Here is a 16,017-nt window from a genome sequence, read left to right on the forward strand (position 1 = left end):
TTCCTGAACAAATATCCGAAAATAAAAATGTGTAAGTGTATGTGTGTCTCTTTGTGCGTGCCCGTGTGGGGGTGTCTGTGTCTGTCTGTTTGTGTGTGTGTCTGTGTGTGTGAGTCTGTGTCTGTATGTGTGTGTGTGTTTGTCTGTTTGTGTTTTAAGCAGTATGTTACTGTGATCAAATGTTAGTGTACCAAAAAAGTATATATTTTTTTATGAATTTATGGATATAGCTAAGTATTTCCACCCAAATTAGTGTTTTTCAGAAATCTTTATTTTTGAAGACTTTTTTCAGGAATTTATTCTTATAGTATTTTACTGTGATCAAATGTTGGCATAGTAAAAAATTATATTTTGTTATTGTTTTTTTTCTCTTAATTTCAGGTCACAATGACTATATTTGTCCAGCTACGAACCAGTGCACCATTGACAAGAACCGACGTAAAAGCTGTCAGGCCTGTCGTCTGCGTAAATGCTATGAAGTAGGAATGATGAAATGTGGTAGGTTCAAACAACTATTTTATTTTATTTTATTATTTTTTTATTAGTCAAATCAAATATATATTTTAATTTATATGAAAGCATCTTTGTTAAGATTTAATTTCTTAAACCAGGGGTGGCAAACTGTTCCACAAAGGGCCGGTGTGGCTGCAGGGTTTGTTCCAACCTATCCAGACCACAATGATTGACCAATTAGCAGTCTGAAGACTAAGATCAGTTGATTTAAAGAGCCAAGACAGGTGTGCTGCTCCTTGGTGGAGCTCCTGTCTTAAACAGTAATATGTATTCCACAACCTAAGAATTAATTAAAAAAAAAGAAAAGTATAAATTTAGCTAACGTTTGTCATCTATTATGACTTTTTTTTTTCATTTACTAGGTGTCAGACGTGAGCGCTCTGGTTATCGTGGGCCTCGACATCGCCGTGGCGGACCTCAGTCTCGTGGTGTGCCCGGCAGAGAGCTGCTCAGGGTTGGACCAGGGTCTCGAGCTCAGCGACATTTATACCTGGAGGCACCACTGGCACCATACGCCTCCCTCCCCCAGGCCATTCACGTTCACCCATCAACCATGAGTCCAGAAGAGTTCATCAGTCGGATCATGGAGGCTGAGCCTCCAGAGATCTATCTGATGGAGGATCTGAAGAAACCGTTCACTGCGTCCAGCATGATGATGTCACTCACCACCCTGGCTGACAAAGAGCTGGTTCTGATGATCAGCTGGGCCAAGAAGATACCTGGTATGACCAAACATCAAGGCTTAGCAACAGATAACTAACCCTTATAATATTTGTGATTTCAGAGTTTGTCACAAGCTGAGCAGGACTGTGGTTCTCGTGTCTTTTTTTAGTGGCTAATTTGTGTATTGTGGCTATTCTCTGCTGTTTAACTATTTTTGGGGGGCTTGTTTGTGGTATTGTTTGATTTGCTTCATCATACAGCTTTCTCCTCCTACAGGGTTTTCAGAGCTGAGCCTCTCAGACCAGATCCACCTGCTGAAATGCTGCTGGCTGGAGATCCTGATGCTGGGCCTGATCTGGAGGTCAGTGGACCATCCTGGGAAACTCATCTTCTCCCCTGACTTCAAACTGAACAGGTGGGTTTTAACATGGAGGCCTGTCCTGATTGTTTGCTGCTGTTGTTCTTACATTACACAGAGGGTTGACTCAAACCTTAGAGCAGAAAACATATCTGTACCATTTGGTCACAGATATCTCCGGGATCACCTTTGTTGCCTGTGGTTTTATTGCCAAAAGACTTTTATCACTGGCTGTTCCCAACCGCACTGACCTTCACTTTGGCCACAGTGCTGCTTCTGCTGCTGCTGATTCAACATTAAAACAAAATTTAAATTGCTAAAAGTAAAGAACTTACCTACAGTCCATGATGTGTTAAAAACAAAGAATGTTTTTTAAGCTGTTCTGTTCTAACTGAAAAATAATTACCTTTTTCCTATTAAGTTCTAGTTGCTGATAATTACGTCACAGTAGTAACGATAAATTGTTAATAAACGGAGATTGCATTTAGTGATTTTTTTTTAAGCCAGAAATTACAAAACTGTGTGTGTTCCTGTGTGTGTGTGCACAGGGACGAGGGTCAGTGTGTGGAAGGCATCATGGAGATTTTCGACATGCTGCTGGCAGCCACGTCTCGATTCCGTGAGCTGAAGCTTCAGAGAGAGGAGTACGTCTGTCTGAAGGCCATGATTCTCCTCAACTCCAGTGAGTTCTGCAAAACAAAACCACACAAGTCAAGATTTAAAGGATTGTTCTTCAGAGCTCATTCTTGAGCTAAGTTATAGACTCATCTGTTTTTCATGTTTAAGTTTTACATGTTCTGGTTTTGGGTTCTAAGACCTATTTTTAGACCAGCATTCAGCTGCTTGTGGCTACTTTAGCCAACTTCTTAAACTAACTTGTGTCAAACCTGCTGTTTTGGCTATTTATGTTTTATCTATGGCTATTTAACTCTAAGTTGTGTTTTAACAGTTAGCTGTCAAACACTTTTTGAAGCATCATGTTTGGACCTTGTTGTAGCTGTTGGTTATTTTTCAGCTATTTTCTATTGCTAACATATTTTTTTCGCCTAATATTTCAGCTATTTTTTTTGCAATTATTACGTAACGTTTTTGCTAATTGATTATTTATAAGTTGCATTATCTTTAGCTGTTTTGACTACCTTTTAGGCTATTTTATGCAACCTTTTAGATTTGTATTTGCGTTCCTAAGTGGTTTTTGTTGTTGTTGTTTGAATTTCAGATCTGTGTAACAGTTCTCCTCAGACCACAGAAGAGCTGGAGAGTAGGAACAAAATGCTGCAACTTCTGGACTCTGTGATCGACGCTCTGGTCTGGTCCATTTCCAAACTGGGACTGACCACGCAGCAGCAGACGCTGAGGCTCGGGCACCTGACCATGCTGCTGTCACACATCCGCCATATCAGGTACACAGCAACCAAAATTACATCAGGTGTAGCAACATGCTAATCAACTCTTGATTAACTGACTTTTCCTGTTTTTGTGATGAATTTAGGGACAATCATATATTATCTTTTTCTAACAACCAACTCAGGTCTATATTTTAGCAGATTTTAAATGGTGAATGAGGATTTCTTACATAATACAGCAGGTTATGTTACATTATTTTAAAAAACCAAAACAATTATTATTTATTGGAACTTTATCACAAGTCTTTCAGCTAGATGTGTATTTTGACTTCTCTCTTTGTTTTGACAACTAATTTTATGGAGTGTTGTCTTTGGGCGTTCATAAGTCAGTATAAACAGTAAGGAGTTTTTGGACATGCAGTACTAAGAATGCTTTTTTTTAGCATTTGAATGACAGATCTTCAAACTAGTCAAACCTTAGTGTGTTTGTTTAGATGTGTTTTTTTTGTCATTTTTGATAGTTTATATTTTCTTGCAATTTTTTTGTATTATACTAATGTAGTTTTAGTAAATAGTATGTTTTTGGCACAGATTATAGTTTTAAATTAAATATTTTTGGCATCTGATAGCACATTTTGGAACATTTAATTTATTTGCATTTTTTAAGAAAGGTATAATAAAGTTTCTGGTTAATTAAACAAACAGAATCAATATTTAGCTTTTTACCATTTTATTGCAATTTGTTGCCTTCTCCATTAGCATCTTAAACCAATGTTTTCTTCTATTCTGACATATGTTACTTATGTTAGCACAAATTATACATGTAATTTTGTCTGTTTTAGGTTCTTAGAGAAAATAAGATTTTAAAATTTTCTTGCAGTATTAAAGGTTTTTCTGTTGTTTTCTCTGCAGTAACAAAGGTATGGACCACTTGTGCACCATGCAGAGGAAGAACGTGGTTCTGGTCTATGACCTCCTCCTGGAGATGCTTGACGTCAACACATCCACCAGCCAGACGTCATCTTCGCCGGCCTCAGATATGTTCTCAGACCAGAACCAGAACCCATACCAGCATTCCCAACCGCAGTCCCAGACTTGCTCAGAGCAGAACGCTGCTGCTGATCACACCAACACTGTGCCTCTACACAAACCCACCAATGCCCCCATACTGGACCAGCATCTGCAGGATATGCCTTTCCAGCCCACAGTTGCAGCTCAAAGTCTAGTGGTGACCCACATGGACACCTGCAAGTGAGTGAACCAGAACAAATTTTACTACATACTACATAGCCAAAAGCTAATGAGTAAACAAAATCAGGTCTAAAAGTATGATTCAGAATACTTAGCATGATGCTATATCTAACTAACTCTTAGGTATTCACAGGGATTAAACCATTCTTTAGAATGTTGTATTACGCTTGGCCAATATCTAGGGGTAGCAGTTAGCTGTGGCCGCTTGCTAACTCTCAGCTTGTTTGTTGCTAAGGTGGTCAATGATGTGGAGCACAGGTCAGTCCTCTGTCCATGTCTGTGTTTAAAGCTTCTGGGAAAAATCCTTCAGCGCTCCATCAGAACAGACTGTAATGATCTCTGTAACATGTACTGTGTATTATGTTTCTGCTTTGTGCATCTGCCAAAGGCACAATGGAAATCTCTGAGCTTCCCTGCAAACATGAAACATGCAGTGGGAGTGACGATTAGTCTAATTTACAACTTGACTAACTCGTAGAGTCCCACAGGACCTCTACAAGACAGACTTGAAGAGCTCCCCTGTGATGTTCCTCCTGCACCTGAGTCTGAAGAGTGAAGATTGTAACAAACCCAATCACACTGACCTTTGACCTCTGATGTGACCTCTAACCTGTCAGGATTGTACCAGAGCAGGAGGACCGTACTGTTTAAATCTGATTTGGGGCTTTAGGTTTTGTTAAGCCAGACCATAAACACAAAGCCTGGGTATGTTGCACCTCCTTCACAGTACAGGTCTTGGGTCTGTGTCTGCTCTGATGGACCTTCTGAAAAAAACAAAAAACATCTTAGACTGAACATGTAGAGAGAAGAGAGGACCGACCTGAGATGGACTCCACAGACGTAGGAGGTGGAATCTTCTTGTTCTTAGCTTGTAACTGTTGTTTTTTTTCTCCCTCAGTTACATTCCGGCAGAGCAGTGGACGATGGACAATAGTCCTTCCAACATCATCATCTCTGACAGAATGGTCATGGACTCCACAATGGACTGATCCAAAGATCAGAAAAAAAACAGGGAAAAAAAAGCTAAACAAAAACCTGTTTTCTGTCCATGGGACGTTCTTCATCTCTGAGAACATGCAGTATATATGTCACTGTTGTGTGTTTGTTGATGTTCTCTGTGAATTTGCACTAAAGTCAGTGTTTTTACGATGACATCACTTTTAGCTGTTATTTCTCTCTTTGACATCACAGCAGAAAAACCATGGACTTGAACCCACAACCTGTTCTGACTAACAAAAACAAGGACTTGTTGACTGTTTCTCGTCTCCTGTGCCTTTAAATTAGACACGAGTTGTGTTTCTATGACATTTACTCGCACACAACTGATTATAGCTTCTTTAAAAAATCTCATTAATTAAAATTTCTCAAAATCTTAAGTCTAACGTCCTTACCTTTGTTTTTCTTCTGCTTAAAAGTCCAAAAGTCAGTGATTTTGCTCAGAGCCCACAGCATTGGCTCCATCCATTTGTACCTGAAGAAAAAATAAAAACATTGCAGATGTGAACGATGTGAACAAGATAAACAAAAAAACAAAAAAACATTTTTCTTCCTGATGAACCTCTGCAATTAAACACTCACCTGAAACAAACGCAGATTATGTCTCCAAAGGCTAAAGACTGTTTTACCTACAGTTTGGAAGAAAAACAGTTCTCGGTACTTGACCTTAGCCTTCTTCAACTTCTCATTGGTCCAAAAAAATTGGACTGGGATATTAGAAAATGAATCAAAAAGAAATGACTCAAAACAAAGACACTCAAAAAGCTCAACTCAAAAACTCTGTAGAAACAAATCAATATAAGATAATGACAGTGTAAAACTGATTAATCAACATTAGGCCAAACAGATAAAAAAAAGTTAAAAATGAATTCAGGTGGTCCCAAAAAAATTGGCAAAAAAAAGGAAGAAAAATATAACCAAGTAAGATTTTGCCCAAATTTTGCAGCACAGTTTAAAGTGGCATGATGCCAAAACAGCCAACATTCATATTTTCAGACAGTAACACATACAGTCTCATTTAATTTAAAAACTGAACTAATTGTTTCTGTTGTCATGACAACATTCTAAGGCTCTTTCTGGTAAACGTGAGAAACATGAATTTACCCTCATGTTTCAGTAGGAGGCAGTGTTGCCTATGCGCTTGTTTGTTTGTTTTTCCATTCTCTACCACTGTGAACATTGGTGTTTTTGTTCCTGTTTTGTTTCTGTTTTTCTCTATTGTAAACAGGAACATAAATGTTAGTGAAGTGGAGAAGCAGTTAAGTCTTCTTTTTTTCTTTCTTTTAAAATGACTTAAATTAAAACTGTTTTTGTATTTTTTTATCTGCTGGAGTGAAAGGTGCATTATGAAAGATTGAGTTATTGACAAAACCATATTAAAATATATAAACATACATATATATATATATATAGTACATATATATGGTGCATATATATAGTACATATATATACTGTATGTACTGAAATACTGAAAACTGACTAAAATAAAACCACAACATACAAGAAAATGAGTCAAATGACAACTGAAAAACAACAGTAGGATAAGTAAAGGCTAGCTTACGTTCTCAAAATTTGAAGAAAAGACAAGTGAATGTTAGCTGGGAAAATTAGCCGAACATTAGCCACATCTGAACAGTTCCCTGTTGTCTTAAACTTAGCTTCAGCCTTAGCCACAGTCAAAACAACAGCAGCCGCTAAGAACTGTTGAAATCAGGTCAACAGATCAGCTAGACAGATAACTGTTAGTCCACAAAATAGCTAAAGGTTAGCTTTGGCATCTGCATAAATATACTAGTAAAAAAACAGTAGAAGAAAAAGCAAAGTCAAAGTTGTTTAATGTCAACACTGACCAAACAAAGTACATCCCAGAATAAAAACTGGATAATTAATTCCCACATTGACACTGTGTATGGGCTTCAACTACAGTCAGGTCAGGAAAATGTGACCCACACCGTGGACATGTGAATACATACGCCAGAAAATGTGGACTTCAACATTCTAATGCAAAGCTTTGTCCTCTAAAAAGGAGCAGAACACATGGTCCCCCAGTCTGATGTGGCCCAACAGTTTTTAAAGGTGTGGAACAGACTAATCCTTAACAACAATCTAGGACATGTCACATGTTGGCCACATGATACTGCTGGTCTACTAGTTTCAGAATGATGTGACCCACATTCTGAATACCAGATATGGAACAGATTTTTTGTTTGTTCACAGTGACAAAACAGTTGAGACCATATTCTTAATTACCTTAATTACATAACTTTGTCCGATAATCAGCCTAGGGTTCAGACAAAGGACTACAAGAACAGACATGTTCTGGATACCAGAGGGAGATCAGACAGGTTAGCCTGGTGAACCACGGGTCTTAAAAAATGTGGACCAAATGACATTGTCGACCAGACCATGGAACAGAGTACAATGATAATAACTGCAAAATCATGCAGTTGGCTGCATGGATTGTGGCCTACATTCTATACACTCCATTCAAGCCAGATAAAAAACTTGGATTCAACATCTGGACACCAGATGTGGACCAGATATGTCTAGTTTTAAGAAAGCGAAGTTGAAGTGGCCTACCTTCAGAACAGTAGATGTGGTCTACATCATCTCTGAGGTCCAACATACAACCTAAATAATGTAGCAAACATTTCACCAAGATGTGAGGTCAGAATAACATTTGAATGTGGTTCTACTACTGGTCACCAGATGTTGGTCAGGTATATTTTCATATCCTATGTGGGAATAGAAGGTGGACTACCACATTTAACATCCCAGATTAGGGTTGGACAATTTTGTGTAATTCAAGAATGTTACTCCTATTCCATAATTCCAAATATGGACAGGACTGTTTTTGTCTGGTCCACCATTGGTCCTGGGGTTGAGCATCTGTTTTAGCATTGATAAGGCCTACATTCTGGATACCTAATATGGTCCACTTCACTTTTAATAATCAAAGATTATTGGATTGTAGAAAATTTGGTAGACAAAATATATATTTTTAGTTAAATAGCTTATTTATGTGGACTGGATTAGAATTTTTTTGTTGCTGGTTCTAATCATTATGGCTTTTTTATCGAATCTTCTATAAATAAACATATAAGTTAAAAAAAATCTGGAGTCTGTCAGATGTAAAAGTTCAGTGACTGTATGTGGCTTTCACGTGGGTGGCGGTCCATTGGTGTATCGCAGCATGGGGTAGAATGAGCGGGCAAAGTTGTTGGACAGCGTGCAGCTGAAGTGGTCCTGGGACACAGGGACCATGCAGACCAGGACCAGCAGAAACAGGACCAGCAGGTGCAGAGGGAATGCAGCACGAAGGACTCGGGAGAGGAAGGGTCGCAGTGGAGGCGAGTCTGGTCTCTGATGCCTAAATAAGGACAGTCTGTCAGGTGAGGTTTAACTGTGACTCACTAATACCCCCTGTGGCCATGATAGACTAGAACATAGAAATGAAAAATAATAATAAAATATTAACAGATTAATAATATCTAAGAGGATTCACAAACAAAATCTCCATAAACAATAGCTTTGATTGCTAAGTTATCTTTAACAAACATGGTTGAAAAAGATAATAGTAAAAAAGGAACCCAAAACAATGTTAGCAGTAAGAAAGACCTACAACTTGATTACAACTAGAATAGCTAGAACTGCATGCCGGAAAGACTGAGTCACAATGTGTTTAAGCCCACAGGGTGTGTTATAAAAATAAAACTAGTCAACAAGAGAGGTAAAAAAAAGGTAATGTTACTGTGCTTTTTAATTCAGTTACACTTGAATGATATTCAAATAGGTGCAATGACGATGGGAAGAAGAGCGTTTACTATTGTGTGTCGCCAAACCTTTTATTATTACATTGTTTGGTAAGTCTGTATCAAACAAGTAGCTCTCTGTGTTACTGAGTGCCCTTGAAATAGCTCTCAGTTTCAGAAAGGTCAGTGACCCCTGGTTTAGATAATATAATAATAATATATTATTATTGTAACAAAGTAATTTTAATTTTATTTAAAATTGTTTTTATTGTAGAGATTTGAACCAGAAACGTTCAGTATTTACCTCTGATCTGCAGACATTCGGACGGTTGCTGCTTCAGCCTGAAAAATTAGAGGACATGGGAAGAGGATGAGTGAGTGAGTGAGTGAGTGAGTGAGTGAGTGAGTGAGTGAGTGAGTGAGTGTGTGAGTGTGTGCATGTGTGTCCGTGTGTTTGTGTGTGTGGCTTCCCTTTAACTACAGACTGTGATGCTCCTTTTTGTAATGTTGTTTTGTGGTTAGAATTCAGAAAAAATATTCTACTAAATGTCGACTAAATGACTAAGCGAAGAACAACTGAAGAACAACTGAAGAACAAGTGAAGAACAAACGAAAAACAAGTGAAAACAATCGATCAGATGTTGACTAAGTAACGTCCAAGCGACCTCGAAGTGACGTCCACGTGACGTCCAAGCGATCTCCAACTTGGACGTCACTTTGAGGTCGCTTGGACGTTACTTAGTCGACATCTGATCGATTGTCTTCACTTGTTCATCAGTTGTTCTTCACTTGTTCACACACACTTTCCCCAAACAAATCTCCAAAAATTAAAACTCTTTCCAAGTGCCCTCGAAGTGACGTCCAAGTTACCTCCAACTTGGAGGTCGTTTGGAGGTCACTTGGACATCACTTAGACGTCACTTGGAGGTCGCTTGGGTGTTACTTAGTCGACATCTGATCGATTGTCTTCCCTTGTTCACACACCCTTGTGTGTGTGTCTGTGTTTGTTTGTCTGTGTCTCTGTGTGTGCGTGCGTGTGTGTGTGTGCGTGTGCGTGTGTGTGTGTGTGTATACCTTGTGGCCTATGTCACAGACTCCTTCCAGACCAGTAAAGTTGATGTCAGAGCAGCAGGATTTCTGAACAAACAACATTGTTTTTTGTTTTTTTTTATCTGCTTTACCCAGTTCAACAGAAAAACATGTCATGCCATGGTTTTTTATTCAACATTAGTTGATTAGTTGTTGTAAAGTTTGAAGTAAATTATAACTACAGTTATACAGTAAGCATTAATAAAACTAAATAAACGTACTTTTTTTAACCTTAATTAATTTCACTGGTCTGCCCTAACATTTTCAAAGTTCTTTACCTTTTTGCGACACACACGTAAAAATCAAGGGATAAAAATGCATTCAACCACGTGTTTACCAGTCTCTGTTGCAGTCTGTTCATCTGGGTGTCGGCCTGTCTTAACAACAGGCGGATTTTGTTGCTGATGACATGAACCTTCTCTTTGGCCTCCAGGCTGTCTTCACATGTGGCCTCCAGGAGGAGCTGTGATGAGATGTCATGCAGTGATAAGGCCTGGCTCTGGCGTCTACGAAGCTTCTCCTGTAGATCCTGTACCAGGGGGCGACAGAGAGCACAGCTAAAGTACCGGATTTAAGTTTTTATTTTATTATTTTATAAAATAGGAGACTTAATTCTTTAATCTTAAAAGGTAAATCATGATAAATCAACAATTACTCCGCACTGATGGTTTGCCCACGAACTCACATTTAGTGCATCTCGTTGTTGCAGCAGAGCAGGTTTAGTCACTGAGCAATCGCTGACGTTTAAAGCCTGGAGCCTGTTTTCTGCCTGAGCGAGCCACAGCAGGAGAGAGTGCAGCGTCTCATGGAAGTCCTAAACAAACAATAAACATAACTAAAAGTTAGCACAAAGCCAGCTAAAGGTATTAGCAAGTAATAAGCAATGACAGTAAAAACAAAAAAAAGCTAAGTGAAAAAATAGGCTAAAATTACAGCACAGATATTTAGTTTCCACATTCGCTTGCTGAAAGTTAGCTATGAAATAACATGACCAAGAGCTTAAAGTCAGGCAAGGGATGAGGTAAAGTTAGCACAATGACAGTGTGATTAGCCAAGGAATTATTATTAATGAGTCAAATAACAGCTTAAAGTAAGCAAAGAAATTTAAGAATTTACTGTAGCTCAAAGCCAAAACTACAGTGCAAATGGTTTTAAATCTGCCTAAAAAATAGGTGAAAATTGGGCTGGAGAAACTCTCACTCTATATTTAGCCCAAGCATAACAAAACACAAGAAATTAAATTTAGCCAAAACATCTTAAAGTACTGACAGATAATTTATTCAGAAATACCAAAAACAACATTCAGGAAGATATAACAGAAAGGATGGTAGCTAAAATAGAAGCTCACAGACAGCTAATAGTTAGCTGAAAACAGATTCTCTTTAGCCCGACTTTAGCCTCCTCCAGACTGACCTGACACTGGATCAGCGCTGACCTCAGCTTCTGCTCCCACTGGCCCAGACCACTGCAGGCCTGAGTCCAGCTGATGTTAGCTGAGCTCAGCGCCTCCTGGATCTGCTGCAGCTCCTCACAGCTGCTGTTTCCTCCACACAGGAAGTGACGACTTGTCAGGTTGACTGATATCATCAGGCACTTGTAGCTGTTGAACATCTTCTGCATCTCCTGGAAGACAAAGAAAAACAACAGTCAGGGGGCGCTATTATCGCATGACATTTTTGATCAATCAATCAAAGAAAATACATCTTTAAGGGATTTAAACATCACTAATATGTAGTGGCTAACATTTAGCTGGTTGTGTTTTATCTACATTTCTGGTTAAACTGCAGTATTTGTTGTATAACTTTTATATAGTTGTTATTGTGATAACATGAAGCACTGTTATCCTGCTGCCATACGTTTAACATTCTTACCTTGAGTTTCCTGATGTTGACCTCAAACTCTTGGACACTGGCGGACGGAGCGATGCTCTGCAGCCTCTCCAACTCTGGCAGCACACTGCCCAACCAGGAAGTGACATCACCGAGGTCAGAGTTCAACTCCTGCCACTGCTGCAGGTCTAGCCTGACGTCCATCTCCCGGCAGACTGGCTTCTGAACCTGCAGCAGCTCCCAACGCTCGATGACACCTGTGACAGTAACAGCTGCGTCAGCACTTTCTCTACAGACGCAAAGTCAGAGTTCTTCTGAGGTGCAGATCTTTGGGACTTTACCTGAGCACGAGTGTCCGTCAGCTACACCGCTGCTCAGACCTGCGTCCTCTGGCTCCGCCGCCTCCTCCTCATCATTGAGAATCAGTTTGACTTTCTTCACACTGTTGATGCTGCTGCTGCAGTCTGACATCAGTTTTATCTACACACACACACATAAATACACATGGACAGAAACATTTTTTATCTACACACACACACATAAATACACATTGACAGAAACATATTTTGGCTAATATTTGGAAGTTTGTAATTATAAAACTTATTTTAGTTTTCTTTTCTTTTAGCCTTTTTTGACAAACTTTTGGCAGTGGTCTAAATGTTCGACAGTTTTGGCGTGACTTCCGGTCCCCTCTCGGCTCACTTTGACCACCTTTCTAATGATTGTCGTTGTTGTTGTAACTTTTAATAACATTTGCATCTTTCATTTAAAAAACTTTATTGGTTTTTGTTTTTCAATATTTTTTAATAATCGTCAGGAGATATTAGTCCAGAGATAAGAGTAGACAAAATTAAAAGGTAGCTGAAGGACAAGATTTAGCTTATTAAATTTAGCCAGGTAAAGTTTTTGCAAATATTTTTGGTTTACTCTTAGCTGTTAATCTTGTACCACAGTAGAATGTCCAAAAATCCTGGTTAAGCCTATTTTTAGGGGAAAAATTGAGAACTCATAGCTGTTTGGTTGCTCCTAACATCTTTATCCAAGCAAACATTTAGCTGATTTGGCAAAGGTATGGAACATTTTATTAACTTCTGGATTTCTTGGTTATACCATTTATACACTGTTTTAAGAATTATTTTTACCTCAGTTGCCTCTTCTTTTTTTTAAATTTTTCCTCAGGTTATTGGGTTAACTTGTGGTCGTCTATTAGGTTCTGAAATAAAGGAGATTAACTACTAGTTCTTTTAGCTGCCATTAATTTATTAATTCAATCAATTCTAGCTCTTAACCAAATATTAATTGATATTTTGTGCTTCTCTCTCTGTCATGTCTCGTGTATTATGGTTATTTACTGGTTTACTCTTCATTATCATTGCTCTTTTTGTCTAACCTTTAAGCTGTTGTGCTATAAAACCACTGACTGAAGAACAGCAGGTTTACATACTTACATAGCCCTGCTGGTAGAATGGTGAGCTCCTGGAGCCAACTGGAGACGAGGTCATTCCTCTGAGAACTCGGTTCATCAAGGGGGAGTCGGGCTGGTGCCAGCTGGGGGGATCTAACACCGATTTTACTGTAAAAGACACAACCAGGATCTTATTTGTAGTTGCTGCACTTACAGAACCATCCAGAACTTCTGTACTTTTAGACCTGCTGTTCAATCCAACAACCATTCAAACAGCCATCAAGACACCGACCTACAATCGTACATAATGACAATTTAAACTCCCAACCATCCAACTATTAACCATCATCCAACCCATCGACATCTAAAGATTCAACCAACTCAGAAACCAACCAACCGACTGCATGTACCTGACACAGCAGTGAAGAAGGTCACCTCCTCCTCATCTTCATGTGATGAAGATCCTCCCACATCCACAGTGTGGTCCCACTCCAGTGGGATGGAGTCCACACTCACTGGTGTTTCCCTCCCTGATGGTTCCAGTGGAGGTACCAGGAGGTGACACAAGGTCTGACATCCAGCTGAAACTCCACCCAGTGCTGGAACCTCCTCCATGTCCTCCACCCTCTTTCTCTTGGTTTCTCTCCACACTGTCTTGTCGGTCAGATCTGGCGGTTCGTCCAGATCTGTATCCTGGTCGGAGAGTTCTTCTAGAACCTTCAGGTAGACAGACTGACATTACTGTGGGGGCAGACGGCAGAGCTACAGACCTGAGAGAACAGAGGAACCTGCAGCAGTGACTCACTGGTCTTCTGGTGACCAGGCGGTGGTAGAAACGAGCCACTCGACCAAACACCTCCTGACAGTAGGAGTGAAGCTCCTCCAACTCGTCCTCGATCAGAGCAGCGTCCAGAGGAGCACTCTTCTGGATCAGGTTCTCCCCGAACACAATCAGAGCGTCGATTTTGTCGGTGTTGAGAGTGATTTCCTGCTGGAACCCCTGAGGGCAGTTAGAGAAAAAAAAAGCTAAACTAACATTACGTTGGTGCAGCTTTGTCTGAGGACAGTATTTGGTTGGTTTAAGGTCAGTTGATACCTTCAAACAAAAACAAAAGATTCTAAAAAGTTAACACGACCAAACCTTCAAACAAAAACAAAAGATTCTAAGAAGTTAACACGACCAACAAGGTAGTTGTACAGTAGGTGGTTTGTAGCTACAGATATAAGACCACAGTTTGTTCTATCCCTGTGTAATGACACAGATTTACCAGATTTGAACAAAAGGTTCAGCTAAAGGCTACCCTAGGAATGTGTGAGGTCTGTGCAGACCACTCACATTGAGCTGCCTCATCTTGTCCTCAAAGTGGCTCTCAGAGAAATGCTCAACATTGGTGAGCTGCAGGTCCATCTCCGTCAGCCACACCAGGATTCCTTCTCGAGTTCCCTCAAAGTCCTCTCTCTGAGAGGTGAAGTGCTGCAGAGGAGAAGAGCAGACGGTGAAAACCTGAACAAAAACCTCTGTTGCCTTCATTCAAGTGTGTTATTTTTGTGACGTTAGATGTTTCAAATCCTTCATTCCTAATGAACACAGGAGGCAGCAGTGGACCCGTAGTTCCTGTCACTGTGTGATTATCAATCATGTTTTAATGGACTGGTGTGAGTGAGTCGTTTCTGAAGGTGAACAGAACTAATAATGTTCTAATGAGTCTAATGTTCTAGAATGTTTGTCTGTAATAAAGCTAGAACTATTTTTTTTTTCAACTGAATCACATAAAAATAATATCATTGTGCCTATAAAGAACATAACATTTGCATATGTATTATTTTTGGTTCATTAGGAAATCCAAGTGGAATACCCGTTATTTTTACTAGTTAGATTTTACTCTGACATTTTCTTGTTCCTTTTCTTAAATGTCACAGGCAGTGGAAAAACCTCAGTGAAAACAATGACAGGGAAAACTGGATTTATCTTCATCCTTTCATAACTTCCCATAATTATTAAAATTCTAGTCTGGTTTTAAAAATTGACTCAGAGCTCCCTTCTCACAATTTGAGGCAAAACTTCCTTTTAAAATGGGAGCAGACCGGTCCTGTGATGAAGCCCACCTCACCCCTGACCTCACCTTCAGTCTCCTCAGCACGGCCGTCACCCTCCTCTGGAGGACGTCCCACCTCTGATTTCCCTTCTCCACCATCACCTTCAGTTTGTTGGCAGCATCGGTTCTGTTCTCCCGGGCTAGGCGCCGGTACTGTTTGTTGACCAGTTCCAGCTGAGTCAGACGCTCGTGGACCTGACGCTGAAAGGCCTGTAGACGTTTTCAAGGCATTTTTATTACTTAGTCAGGAAAAAGTGAAGCCATTTGTTAGCTCAGTGGTAGAGCATGTGTAAAAAAATAAATCATTTTTTAGGCTAAAATTTGCCGACCACCAGGAGGCGTTTAATTTCTGTCCACTGACCTCAAACTTCTTTAGTTGCTCCTTGGCGCTGGTGTAAAGAACATCAGCAGAGTCAGGGTTGGCAGCCGTGACCTCCGCCGCCTTCAGCCAGTCCTCGAAGTGAGTATAGTCGTCCAGGAACTTACACCACAGACGCCAGGTTTCTTCGATCCTAAGACAAAAAGAGGAACAGGTATTCGGACTTTTACACTAATGTTAGCGTTAACTTGATTGTTATTAATTATGTATTTGCTTCTAGATTACAACCAGTAAAAGGTATATAAAAAGAGGCTAAAAGTGAACTTGTGAAGTGGGTGAGAAAAGGAAATTGAGCATCATCTGCCAGTTGTTGGCCAAGAAAAAGCTGAAGTCACAGAAA

At 39.7% G+C, this 16,017-nt stretch overlaps 2 protein-coding genes across 4 annotated transcripts in view; one reads left to right on the forward strand and one right to left on the reverse strand.

The window, feature by feature from the left end:
* The first annotated feature begins 77 nt into the window (after positions 1 to 77).
* esr2b (estrogen receptor 2b) lies at positions 78 to 5,505 on the forward strand. 3 transcript variants are annotated; one of them, XM_025055915.1, is made up of 8 exons: positions 361 to 498; positions 612 to 737; positions 876 to 1,235; positions 1,453 to 1,591; positions 2,083 to 2,216; positions 2,754 to 2,937; positions 3,793 to 4,131; positions 5,030 to 5,505. In XM_025055915.1, the coding sequence occupies exons 3-8, from the start codon at positions 1,067 to 1,069 to the stop codon at positions 5,118 to 5,120; spliced, it is 1,056 nt and encodes a 351-aa protein (XP_024911683.1). In that variant the 5' UTR covers positions 361 to 498; positions 612 to 737; positions 876 to 1,066; the 3' UTR covers positions 5,121 to 5,505. The 3 variants fall into 3 exon arrangements, with proteins under 3 accessions (XP_008313767.2, XP_024911683.1, XP_008313774.1); XM_008315545.3 differs by lacking the exon at positions 612 to 737 and having other exon boundaries at positions 78 to 495; XM_008315552.2 differs by lacking the exon at positions 612 to 737.
* Positions 5,506 to 6,945: 1,440 nt separating this feature from the next.
* LOC103382735 (nesprin-2) overlaps positions 6,946 to 16,017 on the reverse strand; it is a 25,401-nt gene continuing 16,329 nt past the window's right edge. The window contains exons 11-22 of the mRNA XM_025056443.1: positions 14,539 to 14,676; positions 14,008 to 14,202; positions 13,613 to 13,919; positions 13,246 to 13,370; positions 12,139 to 12,277; positions 11,840 to 12,054; positions 11,382 to 11,591; positions 10,654 to 10,782; positions 10,306 to 10,497; positions 9,954 to 10,016; positions 9,184 to 9,221; positions 6,946 to 8,497 (exon numbers count right to left, since the gene is read on the reverse strand). Coding sequence (XP_024912211.1) covers positions 8,287 to 8,497; positions 9,184 to 9,221; positions 9,954 to 10,016; positions 10,306 to 10,497; positions 10,654 to 10,782; positions 11,382 to 11,591; positions 11,840 to 12,054; positions 12,139 to 12,277; positions 13,246 to 13,370; positions 13,613 to 13,919; positions 14,008 to 14,202; positions 14,539 to 14,676 — 1,962 coding nt within the window. The 3' untranslated portion in view covers positions 6,946 to 8,286. The remainder of the gene's footprint in view (positions 8,498 to 9,183; positions 9,222 to 9,953; positions 10,017 to 10,305; positions 10,498 to 10,653; positions 10,783 to 11,381; positions 11,592 to 11,839; positions 12,055 to 12,138; positions 12,278 to 13,245; positions 13,371 to 13,612; positions 13,920 to 14,007; positions 14,203 to 14,538; positions 14,677 to 16,017) is intronic.

The sequence above is a fragment of the Cynoglossus semilaevis genome, chromosome 1 (genome assembly GCF_000523025.1).
Source record: "Cynoglossus semilaevis isolate Cse_v1.0 chromosome 1, Cse_v1.0, whole genome shotgun sequence".
Classification (NCBI taxonomy): Eukaryota; Metazoa; Chordata; class Actinopteri; order Pleuronectiformes; family Cynoglossidae; genus Cynoglossus; species Cynoglossus semilaevis.

Bases quoted from the DNA above. Each gene is read 5' to 3' on its own strand.
- esr2b (XM_008315552.2), top strand. The intron at 1,592-2,082 runs GTGGGTTTTAAC...GTGTGTGCACAG, and splicing joins CCTGACTTCAAACTGAACAG to GGACGAGGGTCAGTGTGTGG. The intron at 2,938-3,792 runs GTACACAGCAAC...TTTTCTCTGCAG, and splicing joins TCACACATCCGCCATATCAG to TAACAAAGGTATGGACCACT.